Consider the following 13,825-nt stretch of genomic DNA (forward strand, 5'->3'; position numbering starts at 1 on the left):
CACAGAGTTTTTTATTTGACTGACTGTGTTCTTCAGAGCTAGGATTTCAGCCTGGTTTTTCTTTAGTATTTCTTTTTTTTTTAAACATTTTTTTTTGTTCATTTTTATTTATTTATTTATTTGAGAGTGACAGACACAGGGAGAAAGACAGATAGAGGGAGAGAGAGAGAATGGGCGCACCAGGGCTTCCAGCCTCTGCAAACGAACTCCAGACGCGTGTGCCCCCTTGTGCATCTGGCTAACATGGGACCTGGGGAACCGAGCCTCGAACCGGGGTTCTTAGGCTTCACAGGCAAGCGCTTAACCACTAAGCCATCTCTCCAGCCCTTCTTTAGTATTTCTATTTCCTTTCTCATGACTTGTAATGACCTTCTTTATTTCATTAAGCTGGTTTCCTGTGTTCTCTTTCAGGAATTTGTTTCTTCTTTGATTTCTTTGAGTATATATACAATCATTCTTTTGAAATCTTTGTCCAGAATTTCATCTAAAACAGTATCATTAGTGATCATTTCTGATGGATTTATAGTTTTTGGTGGGACTGTATTGTCTTGATTCTTTTTTTTTTTAATGTTTTATTTTTATTTATTTGACAGAGAAAGAGGAAGGGAGAAAGAGAGAATGGGGATGCCAGGGTTCCAGCCATTGCAGACGAACTCCAGACATGTGCATCCCCTTGTGCATCTGGCTAACGTGGGATTTGGGGAATTGAACCTGGGTCCTTTGGCTTTGCAGGCAAATGCCTTAACCGCTAAGCCATCCCTCCAGCCCATTGTCTTGATTCTTTGTGCTTCTTGTATTATAATGTAGTGACTCTTTTGTATCCTGAATCGATTTGATGCTTGGGTTTTCTACTTATCTGCAGTGTTCTTAGATGTGGCAATCCACCTTTGTATACTTTCAGGATATGAGTTTAAGGTATCATGTGTAGCTCTTATACCTCAATCCAGCTGCAAAAGTAATCCTAGGTGTTGAGTTTGCTTGCTAAGCAAGTATTCTAGTGGACTGGGTAGTACAATTTACTGGCAAATTCTAAACTTCAACTGAGCAATATACACATTCAACAAAAGCCAGCACAGAGTATGCAATTGTGGGGATAAAAACAAACAGATAGTCTTATAAAGCCCAAATCCCTAAGGGTGTGAGTTGTTATACACCCTTAATCTTGTCAGCTGGGAGGTAGAGGTTTCTGTTCTTAATGGTGTTCCAGGTCAGCCTGGATCTGGATCAGACCCTGCCCCCAGTAATGACAGACGCAAAAGACAAAGGCCATATAAATATGAAAGCATCAAAGTTAACAATATTTAACCCCCATGTGGTGGTTTGAATAGATGGCCCCAGTGTATTCAGTTTTTTATTGTTTGTAGTTTGCATCTGCAGCCACCTTTGTTCTCCTTCAAAGTGCTGACCACTGCTGGCCATGTGCTCAGAAGACAATCTGCCCTTTTGAGCACATGGCCAGCAGGAGGAACTGACAAGACAAAGAAAGAACACGAGAAACATCCAGCAGTGGTGGAAGGGGTGGAATGAGGGTAAGAATATTCCTGAAAATAGTTTTTATAAAATTTAATATATTCATTATGTTTTTCTCAGTTTATAATTCTGATGTAATTGATAAGCAGAGTGATTCCAGGACTGCTGGTGATGCAAGTGACAAGGCTGTTATTATTTTAGTTCCTGTTAGACTTGGTGGAGAAAGAACCAACACTGACTACCTGGAGTTTGTGAAGGTAAGAATAGGGCTGATTTGTTAGGGCAGTATTAGCTAATATTAAAAATATAGGCTTACAGTCTTTTAAAAAAATATCTAGCCTGGCATGGTGGCACACACCTTTAATCCCAACACAGCAGATGTAGGAAGATCATTGTGAGTTCAAGGCCAGCCTGAGATTACATAGTGAACTCCAGGTTAGCCTGAGCTAGAACGAGACCCAACCTCAAAGAAAATATATAAATATACATATACATATGTGTGTGTGTGTGTGTGTGTGTGTGTGGGTGTGTGTGTGAGAGAGAGAGTGTTTGTGTGTGCGTGTGTGTGTGTGTACACACAAGCACATGCATTCCACAGTGCACATGTGAAGGTCAGAGGGCAGCTTTTGGGTTGGTTCTCACCTTTCACCTTGTTTGAGCCAGGGTCTTTAGTTGTTCACTGGCCTGTTGGAGAACTGGATTCTCACTTTAAGCACACTGGTATTACAAAAGTCCACCACAGCTTTATGTGGGGTCTGGAGATCTAAACTCAGGCATTAAGAGTTGCAAGGCAAAGTGATTTATTTATTGAACCATCTCTCCAACTTCTATATTCCTTTATTATTAAATAGGTAGTGACTTCACAGCTGTGCATTTGTTGTAGTTACATTTGCATGGCAAAGAACTTTGTACAAAGTAGAAAAGAAGTTAAGTGATATATTCAAATTCAGATAACTACCTGGAAGAAGAACCATTGATTTGTTGTTTTTTAAGTTTGTCCACCTAAGTAATGTTTTAAAATGGAACTTTTCCTTAATGTCTGCTAATTTAGTTTATACTGTCTATTATAGCAGATTGGTAAGGAAATATAGATGTCAGGAGCTAAAGCCTTTCTTACATCACTTGTATCCATTCTTTTTCCAAGGAAAGTCAATGATAATTCTTGCCATACATTTCCTTCTTAGGTAAGAGAGGTCCAGATTTTCATTTCCCCAGGGGTTCTAGGCCATAAATATTGTGCTTCAGTTGTTCAGACTGCTTTATAAAGTGGGCACTTACAAGGTGGTGCATGTGTCTGGAGTTCATTTGCAGTGACTAGAGGCCCTGGCATGCCCACTCTCTCTCTCAAATAAATAAAAAGTAGAAAATATTTTTATAAAGTAGACACTTTAATAAAATTTTTTTATTTATTTAAGAGCAACAGGCAGAGAGAGAAAGAGGCAGAGGGAGGGAGAGAGAGAGAGAGAGAGAGAAAAAATGGGCACACTAGGCCCTCCAGCCACTGCAAATGAACTCCAGATGCATGTGCCCCCTTGTGCATCTGACTAACGTGGGTCCTGGGGAATCCAGCCTCAATCCAGGGTCCTTAGGCCTCACAGGCAAGCACTTAACCGCTAAGCCATCTCTCTAGCCCACAGTCTGGTACTTTTTACTAAAGAAAAAAGCAATAGAATCCTTAATGTCTATCACTATCAAGTGTTTGTATTTCTGGGGTAAAGTTTTCTCTTTATCTTTTAGTTGGCCCTTATTAGGTAAGGTTAGCTAATATTTTAATATATCTATCCTAGTTATTATTTTCAGTTTCTGTCTCCCCTACCCCCATTTAAAAAAGAAACCTGGTATTTTTATAAAACTGAAAATATATGAAATGAGGTTGTTCTGTAGAGGGTGGTTTACTTTGTTTTTTGCTGCTATAACAGAATACCTGGGACTTGGTAATTTATAAAGATTTAGATTCTCATTCTGGAGGCTAAGAAGTCCAGGATCAAGGGACTACTCTCTGGTGAGGGTCTTTTTGCTGGGTGAGAAGGACAGGGAGTTGAACCTGCTCTCTCAGGCCCTTTCCATAGTAGCATTAATCCTCTCCTGAGGCTGGAGCCATCATGATCTAAATATCTCCCAAAAGTCCCACCTATTAATACTTTTTTGTTATGGAATAAGTTTTTAGCACATGAATTTTCAAGGAGACAAAAACATTCAGACTGTAGAAGAAGGTTGTTTCTGTCAGTCACAACCTAGAGCAAATCAGATATTATTAAATTAGGTATGATGGCAGGAACATGAGCGGTTAGAAAGCAGAGAGACATGAATGCTGCTGCTCCCACTTTCTCCTTTTTATTCAGTCTGAGAACCCAGCCCACATGTTCCACCCATATTCACAGTGGGTTTTCCTGTGTTGGGTAAACCTCTCTATAAACACTTCATAGACACACTCTGAAGTGGTTGTCACCCTAGGTGACAGGATTCTAAATCCTGTCAAGTTAGCAGTTATGATTAACCATCCCAACAGATGTTCCCCAAGTTACTTTTTAAAAAATATTTTATTTTTATTTATTTATTAGAGAGAGTGAGAAAGAGGTATTTTATATATATATATATATATAATTTCTATAGATAGAGAGAGAGAATGGGCACACCAGGGCCTCTAGCCACTGCAAACAAATTCTAGATGCATGCACCTCCTCATGCATATGGCTTATGTGAGTACTTGGGAGTCAAACCTGGGGTTCTTAGGCTTTGCAGGCAAGTGCCTTGACCACTAAGCCATTTCTCCAGCCCAAATTACATTCTTGTAATACTTTGATAAACTCATTTTAAGTTGAAAATTCACTTAATACATCTAATCTGCCAAACACCATAGCTTAGCAACACAGTTATATACTACTACTGTGTGACTTTTCCTGGGAAGATTCACAGAAATGCCTACTCATACCGCAGACCAAGTAATGATTTCATCCAAGCCTAGCTTGGTGAACCATTAAGTTTACAGAAGCATGGGTGACCTGGCCATCTTCATTGCTAGGCAGCCTCACACCAGCGTATAGGTGCATCAATTAAGTCCCTCTCCTTATCGTCAACCCTCTGTCTCCTATTTACTCCAATATCCCTGAAATTATGGAAGCTGGGGCAGGATTACTTGCAGCTGAGAAGGGGCAGAGGCAGTGAGAGGCTGGAATCTCAAGTATGGACCTGATGACCTTTCCCTCCTGTTTCCACTAGGGGGCGATAATAACCCGGATCTTGTGAGGGTCTCATTCGGGTAATCTCAGCTGCTCTGATTTGAAGATGGCAAGGCCCTGCCATGCCTCTAGGACAGTGTTTGTCAACCACTGTGGAATACTGCTGTTTGACTAGCTGCCTGGGAACTGTGGCTTACTGTCACTGACTGCTTAGAGGATCCTATCATACTGCATACTGCTAGCCCGGGTGTGGGGGGGGGGGACCCAAAATCCAAAGCATGATTTCCCTTTCTTTTCATAAACAGTGTGTGTGCGTGTGTATGCACACATGCATAGGTATTCCAGGGTCTCTTGGCCCTGTAAATGAGTGAGTGCCATACATTGTGCCATGTTTTTGCATTTGGCTGTACATGAGTGCTGGGGAACTGAACCTGACCGAGTATGTGCCTTTAACCATTGAGCCACTGCCCCAGCCCTCGTGTTTTGTGTTTTGAGACAACGTCTTGTTATATAGCCCAGGCTGGCCTTAAACTAAAGATTCTCCTGCCTCAGCCTCTTCAGTGCTGTACTTACAGGTATCTGATACCATGCCCAGCTTAAGGTATGATTCTAATGAATGCATACAGGCTTTTCATTGTAGTCAGAAAAATTGTAATCTGGACCATTGTAAGTGAGGAACCTTATCAATTTATTTATTTTAGTTTTAAAGTATTTTGTTGTCAGTTCCATACATGTACATAATGTATTTTGATCATAATTTCCTCTCACTACCTTTTTTTGTCCTCCTCCACTGAACCCCTTCTATTCAGCCATCATCTAGATTCTACAATGCATTCTTTCTTACGAGGAGGTTGTGTTTTGATTTGACAGGACTTTTATGACTTTGTAGTGCATTTATTCTTTTTGTGACATACTATAGTTGTTCAGTGTTGTTGTGCCCCATGCTCGCCAGAGTATTTGATTTAATTAAGTTAATATTGAGTGAGTTAAAGAAAAGGGAAGGCAGTTTGGAAGACAGGAATTTCAGATGATGGGGATAAATACAATTTAAGTAATTACTAGGTGAAAAATTGGTACATTTGATTGTCTTAGGTAATTATCACATGCCTTTTGATCTAAATCTGTATTAATTTCTATTGGCAGGGTGTTTTAAGCCTTGAATATTGTGTGGGTATAATTGGTGGGAAACCGAAACAGTCATATTACTTCGCTGGATTTCAAGGTTAGTGATTTAGTAAAATTTATTTCCTCATTGTTTTCTTTGAAAAGTCAGAAAGTTGATTTGAGATCGTTTGGAAACAAGATGGTTAACAGAACAAAATGAGTACTGCATGCAGTCATCAGTGCTCCGTAGCCCTCACTTGTCATTTGGTCCACAACATAATTGGATCCTGTAAAATGCATATTTAATTTCTGTTATTGCATAAACACAGCATAATTTATTGGTTTCATTGAACTTCAGCAGATATGGCTGCCACATTCTGGCAGTTGCTATTTACATATTTGCTTTGTACTAGTTTTTGTGGTGCTAGTTGATGATAAAATGACAGGCAATATGTTCTTCCTGTCAGAATAAAGTAGCACGGTACATTTTTCATATGCAAACTGTAGAATATAATTGTGTGTTTGTGAAAGTAATTTTATCACCAAAAATTAAGTGACAGTCTCATCACTTTATAAAAATTCTGCTTATACAAGCATATTTGATTATGCAAAAGTTAATCTCTCCTGTGCAAACCTATGTTTCAGTCAATGAATATCAGGCTGGCAAGCTGTTACTCCTGGATTTTTTTTTTTTTTTTTTTAGCTGTTCTACATAGAAATTGGATTGTAAGCAGTGTAATAATAAGGTGTTTTCTGAATTACTTGTCTTCTGTTTTGTCCTTGTAGATGACAGTTTGATTTACATGGATCCTCATTACTGCCAATCTTTTGTAGATGTCAGCAGAAAGGATTTTCCTCTTGAGGTATATACATGCAGAGCTGGTATTGTTTTCTTACATATGGAACAAGCTAATTATTTAGAGATGTACTAGGGAGCTATGCTTTTTATTAGTAGTCTATTCAAAATTTAATATTCTACTAATTCATAAAACCATAGTCAACACGGTGGTCAAAGTACTTTGTTGCTGAATTTTCATTTATGATTTACTTTCCTCATTTATCTCTGTCTCAACTTGTTAAATTCCCAGGCTTACTGAAATAAATGATCAAGTCTCCCAGTAATTTTGTAACAAGACAGCTAAATAATACTGAGGAATTTAAAGTGCTGGGTATATTTTCCAAAAAGAGAAAACAAGAGGATTACCAGCTGAAAAAGAAGGCAGTAGGCTAGAGCAACAAATAAGGTTGTCTACTCAATTATTTTGCCTGAACATAGCAATTAAACTTTAGCCTCTAGTTAAGATATTCTCAATGGCTTATTTGAATTTCTACTATTTGTTTTAGCTTATATTTCTTAACCTCTTTCCCTTTATAAGCACATTTTGTCATTCAGTATTTTAATTAAGGAAGGTTGAGTGTTCATAAATGAGGCATTTTGCTTCTTTCTTTCCAGTTGATGCTTTTACAGACTAAAATAATTTTATATAATAAAATAATTTTAATCACAAATGACATGGGGCACCAATATTAAAGCACTTGGCAAGGTGAAATTGTAGTTCAGTAGTTTGAGCAGATACTAATAACTAATAGTACTTAAGGGATAGATTGTGAAAATAAACTGCAAAGTTAAAATCTGGTTTAGAAATGCATATTATAAAAACATTATAGCATCCTTTTACATTGTTACCTAAATTAAAATATAAGCATCTTGAGGCCAGATATCCCATTCCTTCTTCTTAGAATTTGCATGCAAACCCTAATAATTATTTGTAGCTGGCTGGGGCATCATTTTTGTTCTATCACTTAATTAAATGTGGAACCTTAAAATTTAATTTTCTCATTTTTGTCATATCTTAAGTTGATAATACCCCAAGTATAAATTTTTAACCTCCTCTTATATCTTTTTGCAGCCTTGATTGTACATATGCTACTGAAATTTGGTACTGATAAGTAAAATTACATGCACATCCTAAAACTACCCTCATACAGCAGTCATTGAAATTATAGCCAGTGTTTTTGATCAATATTTACTTAAATAGACTGAAAAATTAAAATATTAAATTTTCTATCCCAATGCCATGTAACTAATTACTTATACTCCTGATATTTCAAATGAGTGGCCTAAATCATAGGATTGTAAAATTTTAAATAGAATAGTAGCATGTTTAAGATTAAAGAAAAGATCTAAGTATATCCTTTGCTATTTCTCTTAGAGTGTTGATTTACTGTCTTTCTAGAGTTAAACTTTTACCATTTTGAAATCAAATCAGGCTAACTCATTTTTTTCTTCCTTAGTTATCATTTGTTGAGTTTTTTCTAGGTTCAAAGCTAAACTTGTTAGCTTAGGTGTGGCCAACCTTTTGACATTGCCATATGATATTATCACCTGCAAACATGCTGGGCTGCATGCATTTATAACTATCCTGGGATGCATGTGGCCCATAGGCCACAGATCAGACACACCTCCTTTTGAAATCTTTTCTTCCTTGTAGCTCAAAATATTTTAGTATATACTTATATTCATTTTTAATTATTTTTTATTTTTTATTTTTTTGAGGTTAGTTCTTGCTCTAGCTGAGGCTGACCTAGAATTCACTCTATAGTCTCAGGCTAGCCTCTCACTTAGTGATCCTCCTACCTCTGCCTCTAGAGTGCTTGGATTAAAGGTGTGCACCACCACACTTATACTTGGGGTATTATCAACCTAAGATATGACAAAAATGAGAAAATTAAATTTTAAGGTTCTGCATTTAATTAAGTGATAGAACAATTTTTAATTCTTGTGACATTGTCTTTTGAGGTATATTAGTGTATCTTATATAGTTTGTACTATTGAGCTTCTATACTGCCTGTTAAGGGAACCTTCCTCATCTTTAGTTATCTTCACTGAGCCTTTAATACCTTGTGAACTGACTGTAGAAGGGTATATTTAAATCCTAATTCTAATAGTAAGGATATAACAAGGAAATCCTAGGTCAGGACTGAGGAATGGTGTTTGTAGTTCAGTATGAGGGCAAATTTTAATGTATAAACTCACACTATAATTTTCATAGAGATAATGGAGTTCAAAAGAGCAAAATTAACAACCTTAAAAAGAATCCATGAAAGGATAATGTGAAGTTAAAAGCAAATGAAAAGAACTTAGATGAGGCTGGAAATTGGGGTTCTTCCCTCTTCCTTCATTGAATGTTGTTTTATCAGCTTTAACAAACCATTGCTACCTGGCAAAAGCCTCACTCTCACTAGGCAAGCATTACTGATCCAACCCTAAAATTTCACTCTCTTCTTTTCATATGTTAAGTTCAACGTAGCAATGAAGGCATGTTGAATTGCAGGTCTTCATTGTTTATGATTAGAATAAGGTAGAGTTGTAGTTGTTAGGAATGGAATAGCTGTAATATATATATGCATGTGCTTATGATGTGTATGCATGCATATGTATATATATATGTGTACATGTATATACATATATAATTGCACATGTGTATCTGTATAAATGTACATATGTGAAATGTACATATAGTGTTACGTATACAACTAATGGATTAAAGTTTTCTAAACCAGACACTGTGGGTTCCTATTGTTTTTGTATGTTTTCAGAGTTACAGTCTCTGTTTCTTATAAATACATTTCTGAAAGGTTAAAAAAAAAAAAAAAAGAACATTGTTAATAGACATACTCATCTGCTCTGATTCCTGGGTTCTCAACTGCAATATTTGACCTGCAGGAAGACCATATGGCAGTGAGGGGTTTCAGTTAACCCTAGCAAATTGGAAAATAGTGGCACTAAAGCTATTGGGTTATTGGGAGTGAATTTTTCAGTGAAAGATACTGCCTTTATGAGTCACACATGTGAGCTGCACGTTTTAGTGAATTCTCTTAATTACTGAGAAAGTTTCATCTAAATCTTCAAAATAACACAGCAGTATGTAAAAGTATTTGTTCCATATTGTTTGTGTGTTTAGGCAATACATTCCCATATTCCAGATAATTGTAATTCTGAAAGTGTATGTAAAGCAATACAAACTCATATGGTGTGCTTTAGGAAACTTTAATTCTTTTTTTTTTTAATTTTTTTTTGTTCATTTTTTATTTATTTATTTGAGAGCGACAGACATAGAGAGAAAGACAGATAGAGGGAGAGAGAGAGAGAATGGGCGCGCCAGGGCTTCCAGCCACTGCAAACGAACTCCAGATGCATGCGCCCCCTTGTGCATCTGGCTAACATGGGACCTGGGGAACCGAGCCTCGAACCGGGGTCCTTAGGCTTCACAGGCAAGCGCTTAACCGCTACGCCATCTCTCCAGCCCGGAAACTTTAATTCTTTAAACCTACAACAATGCTTGATATTTAGTAGGTGCTTATTAACTATTTGTTCATTCAGTTAACAAACATATTTTTAAAACATTAAAAAATTTAACCATTTTTCTAGAAACATATTTTGTTGTCACAGGAACAAGTATATGTGGAGACTACTCAAATTGTAAAATAGAGGGTATTTTTTTTACCAGACATCAGAATTTAAAATTATATCACACATGCATAGCTCAAAAAGTTATTACTAAATGAACATAAACCTGTACTACACTTGGGAAAAATATATGAAAGTCTAGCTTGTTTTACAATAAATAGAAATGATTAAATTATAAATTAATGTTGGTTTGACTTTGGGATCTTGGGTGAACAAACCAATGCAATTTTAAGCTTAAGAGCTATCACATGTCTCTCCTACATGAGTCTGAGTCCTCATGCAGTGACACCTAGCGGCAATGTCAGTTTCCAGTGATCAGAGATTTATATTTGTGTTTGTATGAATAATTTAAAATCTTCTTTGTGGGTATCAAAATAGCCATGAATTATGGTTCGTGTTTGTCATCATTATCTGATGAAACAGACAGACCTTGCTCTCATTACTATTCTGCCACTACATGAAAACTTTAGTCAATGTTTTAATATGATATAGGACAAACTCTTGGAAGAATTATATTAGTGGGCCAGGCATGGTGGACTACGTCTTTAATCCCAGCACTTGAGAAGCAGAGGTAGGAGGATTGCCGTGAGTTTGAGGCCACCCTGGGAATGAATTCCAGGTCCACCTGGGCTAGAGTCAGACCCTACCTTGAAAAAACAACAACAACAGAAAGGCGGCGGGCGCGAGGTTTCATGATGGCGGTGCCTGGATGGTGACCGAGAGGCAGAGGTGAAGGCGTCCCTACCCCCACCGTGGAGGAAAGAGGCCGGTAGCCCCGCGCTGGCTGTCCCCGGAGCCCAGCGATTTCTTTTTTTTAAAGAATAAGCAAACCACACAGATTGTCACCATGGGACGAAGATCAGCATCATCCACCAAGAGTGGAAAATTCATGAACCCCACAGACCAAGCTCGGAAGGAAGCTCGGAAGAGAGAATTGAAGAACAAAAATCAACGCATGATGGTTCGAGCTGCGGTTTTGAAGATGAAGGATCCCAAGCAGATTATCCGGGACATGGAGAAGCTGGACGAGATGGAGTTTAACCCGGTGCAGCAGCCACAACTAAATGAGAAAGTACTGAAAGACAAACGTAAAAAGTTGCACGAAATCTTCGAGCGCATTCTGCGGCTTTATGAAAAAGAAAATCCAGATGTTTACAAAGAACTGCGAAAGCTAGAAGTGGAGTACTTGCAGAGGAGGGCTCAGCTCAGCCAGAACTTCGATGCTGTCAAGAATGCTCAGCATGTGGAAGTGGAGAGTACTCCTTTGCCAGATGTGCCGCATGCTCCTAACAACATCTTGATCCAGGACATTCCACTTCCGGCGCCCAGCCGGAGCCCAGCCACCGTCCATCTTAAAGAAGACCTCCGCATGTGGACCTCCATCTCGAGCAGTTTCTATCCTTCCTCTTGTTGGACGTGGTGTTCCACGTTCGCCCTCTGGCAGAAAGCCCCCTGGCCCTCCACCTGGGCCTCCGCCGCCCCTGGTCCTGCGATGTATGGCCGCAAAGTGGGCTTTGCTCTAGACCTTCCCCATCGCAGGCAAGATGAAGACGTGTTGTGTAGTCCTGAACTTGCTCAGTGGGGCCATGATGACGATGTCCCCAGCACCAGTGAAGATGATGGCTACCCTGAGGACATAGAAGATAAACACGACGACAGCACTGATGACAGCGACACGGACAGGTCCGATGGAGGAAGTGACGGGGATGACTTTGTGCACCATGATGACAGCGAGACAACCCCGAGAAGAAGGATCTGAGCGTGCGCTTTGCAGACGGGCATGCAAAGTGCAGGAAGAAGAACATGAAGGAGCTGACTCTTCTGCAAGCCATGATGCTTCGAATGGCAGGTCAGGAAATCCCGGAGGAGGGCCGGGAAGTAGAGGAATTCTCGGAGGATGATGACGACGATGACTCTGATGACTCTGAGGCAGAAAAGCAGTCAAAGAAGCAGCACAAGGAGGACCCCACTCGGAGGGTGCGGCCTCTGCTGGGCCCAGCAGCAGGCTCCTCCGCAGTCGGCTCCTCCTCCGATACAAGCACCTCCCATGCCAGGACCACCTCCTCCCGGACCACCACTCTGTGGCCTCCAGGACCACCAACGGGCCTTCCTCCTGGGCCGCCTCCAGGGGCTCCTCCTTTCCTGAGACCACCTGGAATGCCAGGAATCCGAATGCCCTTGCCAAAACTTTTACTTCCAGGACCCCCACCAGGCCGACCTCCTGGCCTTCCCCCAGGCCCGCCTCCAGGCCCTCCTTCTCGAGGACTGCCACCAAGGATGCCTCCCCCTGCACCTCCAGATATCCCTCCACCACGTCCTGGCATGATGTGCCCGCCCTTGGTACCTCCACTCGGACCTACCCCACCTGGGCTTTTCCCACCAACTCCCTTGCCAAGCCCAGGGGTGTTGAGTGCCCCCCCCCACTTGATTCAGCGACCCAAGGCGGATAACACGAGCGCAGCCACCATTGAGAAGAAAGCCATAGCAGCCATCAGTGCCAAGCCACAGATCACTAATCCCAAACAGAGATTACCCGGTTTGTGCCCACTGCACTGAGGGTACTTCGGGAGAATAAAGAGGCCACTGCTGTTCACCAAAGAAAGTCAGAGGAAGATTCTGCAGTGCCTCTGGCCAAAGCAGCTCCCAAATCTGGTCCCTCTGTTCCTGTCTCAGTACCAGGAGGGGCTGCTGTGATGGACTGTCACTCACCCGAGAGAGCTGCTTCCCTGTCCAGTGTTGTGTAACTTCAGTGTGAGGAATCTTCTACAGGTTTGCCCTGGCTTGGAACTTGCTGCACACAGCAGGGTGCCATCCAGGCTAGGTTGGTTATTGAAGCTCGTTGTGAGCACCTGTTCCCTTTGACACCATTTCATCCAGTTGTTTCCCCTTCACTTCCTTGGAAGTTTGTGATCAGGGGAATCTTAGTTACTTATTTGTTTTGACTCTTGTGCTGTCAGCACAGGAGTAGAGATTTCTGGAAAGAAGTTTATTTCATCTGACTGCGTTTGGATTATTTTTAATATTTTCCTGTAAATATTTTGTAACATTTTACTTGTAGTAAAATGGATTGCAATGTCATTTCCTAATACAAAGCAGGATGTGTGGGAAGAAAAATTATTTCCCACTGACCTAAACTTTGTGCTTCATGGGATAAAATAATAAATGTTCTCTCCCAAGGAAAGAAAAAAAAAAAAACTTTTGCCATTTTTTTTATTGTTGAGTAGTAAAATGAAAGCCATTTTTTTTTTTTATTTGCAAGCAGAGAGAGGAGACAGACAGACAGAGAATGGGCATGCCAGGGCCTCTAGCCACTGCAAACAAACTCCAGATGCATGTGTCCACCCTTGTGCATCTGGCTTATGTGGGTACTGGGGAATCGAACCTGGGTCCTTTGGCTTCACAGGCAAACACCTTAACAGCTAAGCCATCTCTCCAGCTCAGAAGCCATTTTATTCGTTCATTTTTATTTATTTATTTGAGAGTGACAGAGAGAGAGAGAAGGGGGGGGGGAGAAAATGAGCACGCCAGGGCTTCCAGCCACTGCAAACGAACTCCAGAAGTGTGCGCCCCCTTGTGCATCTGGCTAATGTGGGTTCTGGGG

At 40.2% G+C, this 13,825-nt stretch overlaps 1 protein-coding gene and 1 pseudogene across 9 annotated transcripts in view; both read left to right on the forward strand.

Annotated features, from left to right (window-relative positions):
* The window catches only part of Atg4c (autophagy related 4C cysteine peptidase), a 113,635-nt gene that overhangs the window by 67,768 nt on the left and 32,042 nt on the right, over positions 1 to 13,825 (forward strand). For 8 of the 9 annotated variants that reach the window (XM_045150471.1, XM_045150470.1, XM_045150472.1 and 5 more), the window contains 3 exons: positions 1,591 to 1,727; positions 5,793 to 5,871; positions 6,540 to 6,616. In XM_045150471.1, coding sequence (XP_045006406.1) covers positions 1,591 to 1,727; positions 5,793 to 5,871; positions 6,540 to 6,616 — 293 coding nt within the window. The remainder of the gene's footprint in view (positions 1 to 1,590; positions 1,728 to 5,792; positions 5,872 to 6,539; positions 6,617 to 13,825) is intronic. The other variant, XM_045150476.1, reaches the window with a different exon arrangement.
* LOC105944371 lies at positions 11,072 to 12,968 on the forward strand (annotated as a pseudogene).

Source organism: Jaculus jaculus, chromosome 5, assembly GCF_020740685.1.
Source record: "Jaculus jaculus isolate mJacJac1 chromosome 5, mJacJac1.mat.Y.cur, whole genome shotgun sequence".
Lineage (NCBI taxonomy): Eukaryota > Metazoa > Chordata > Mammalia > Rodentia > Dipodidae > Jaculus > Jaculus jaculus.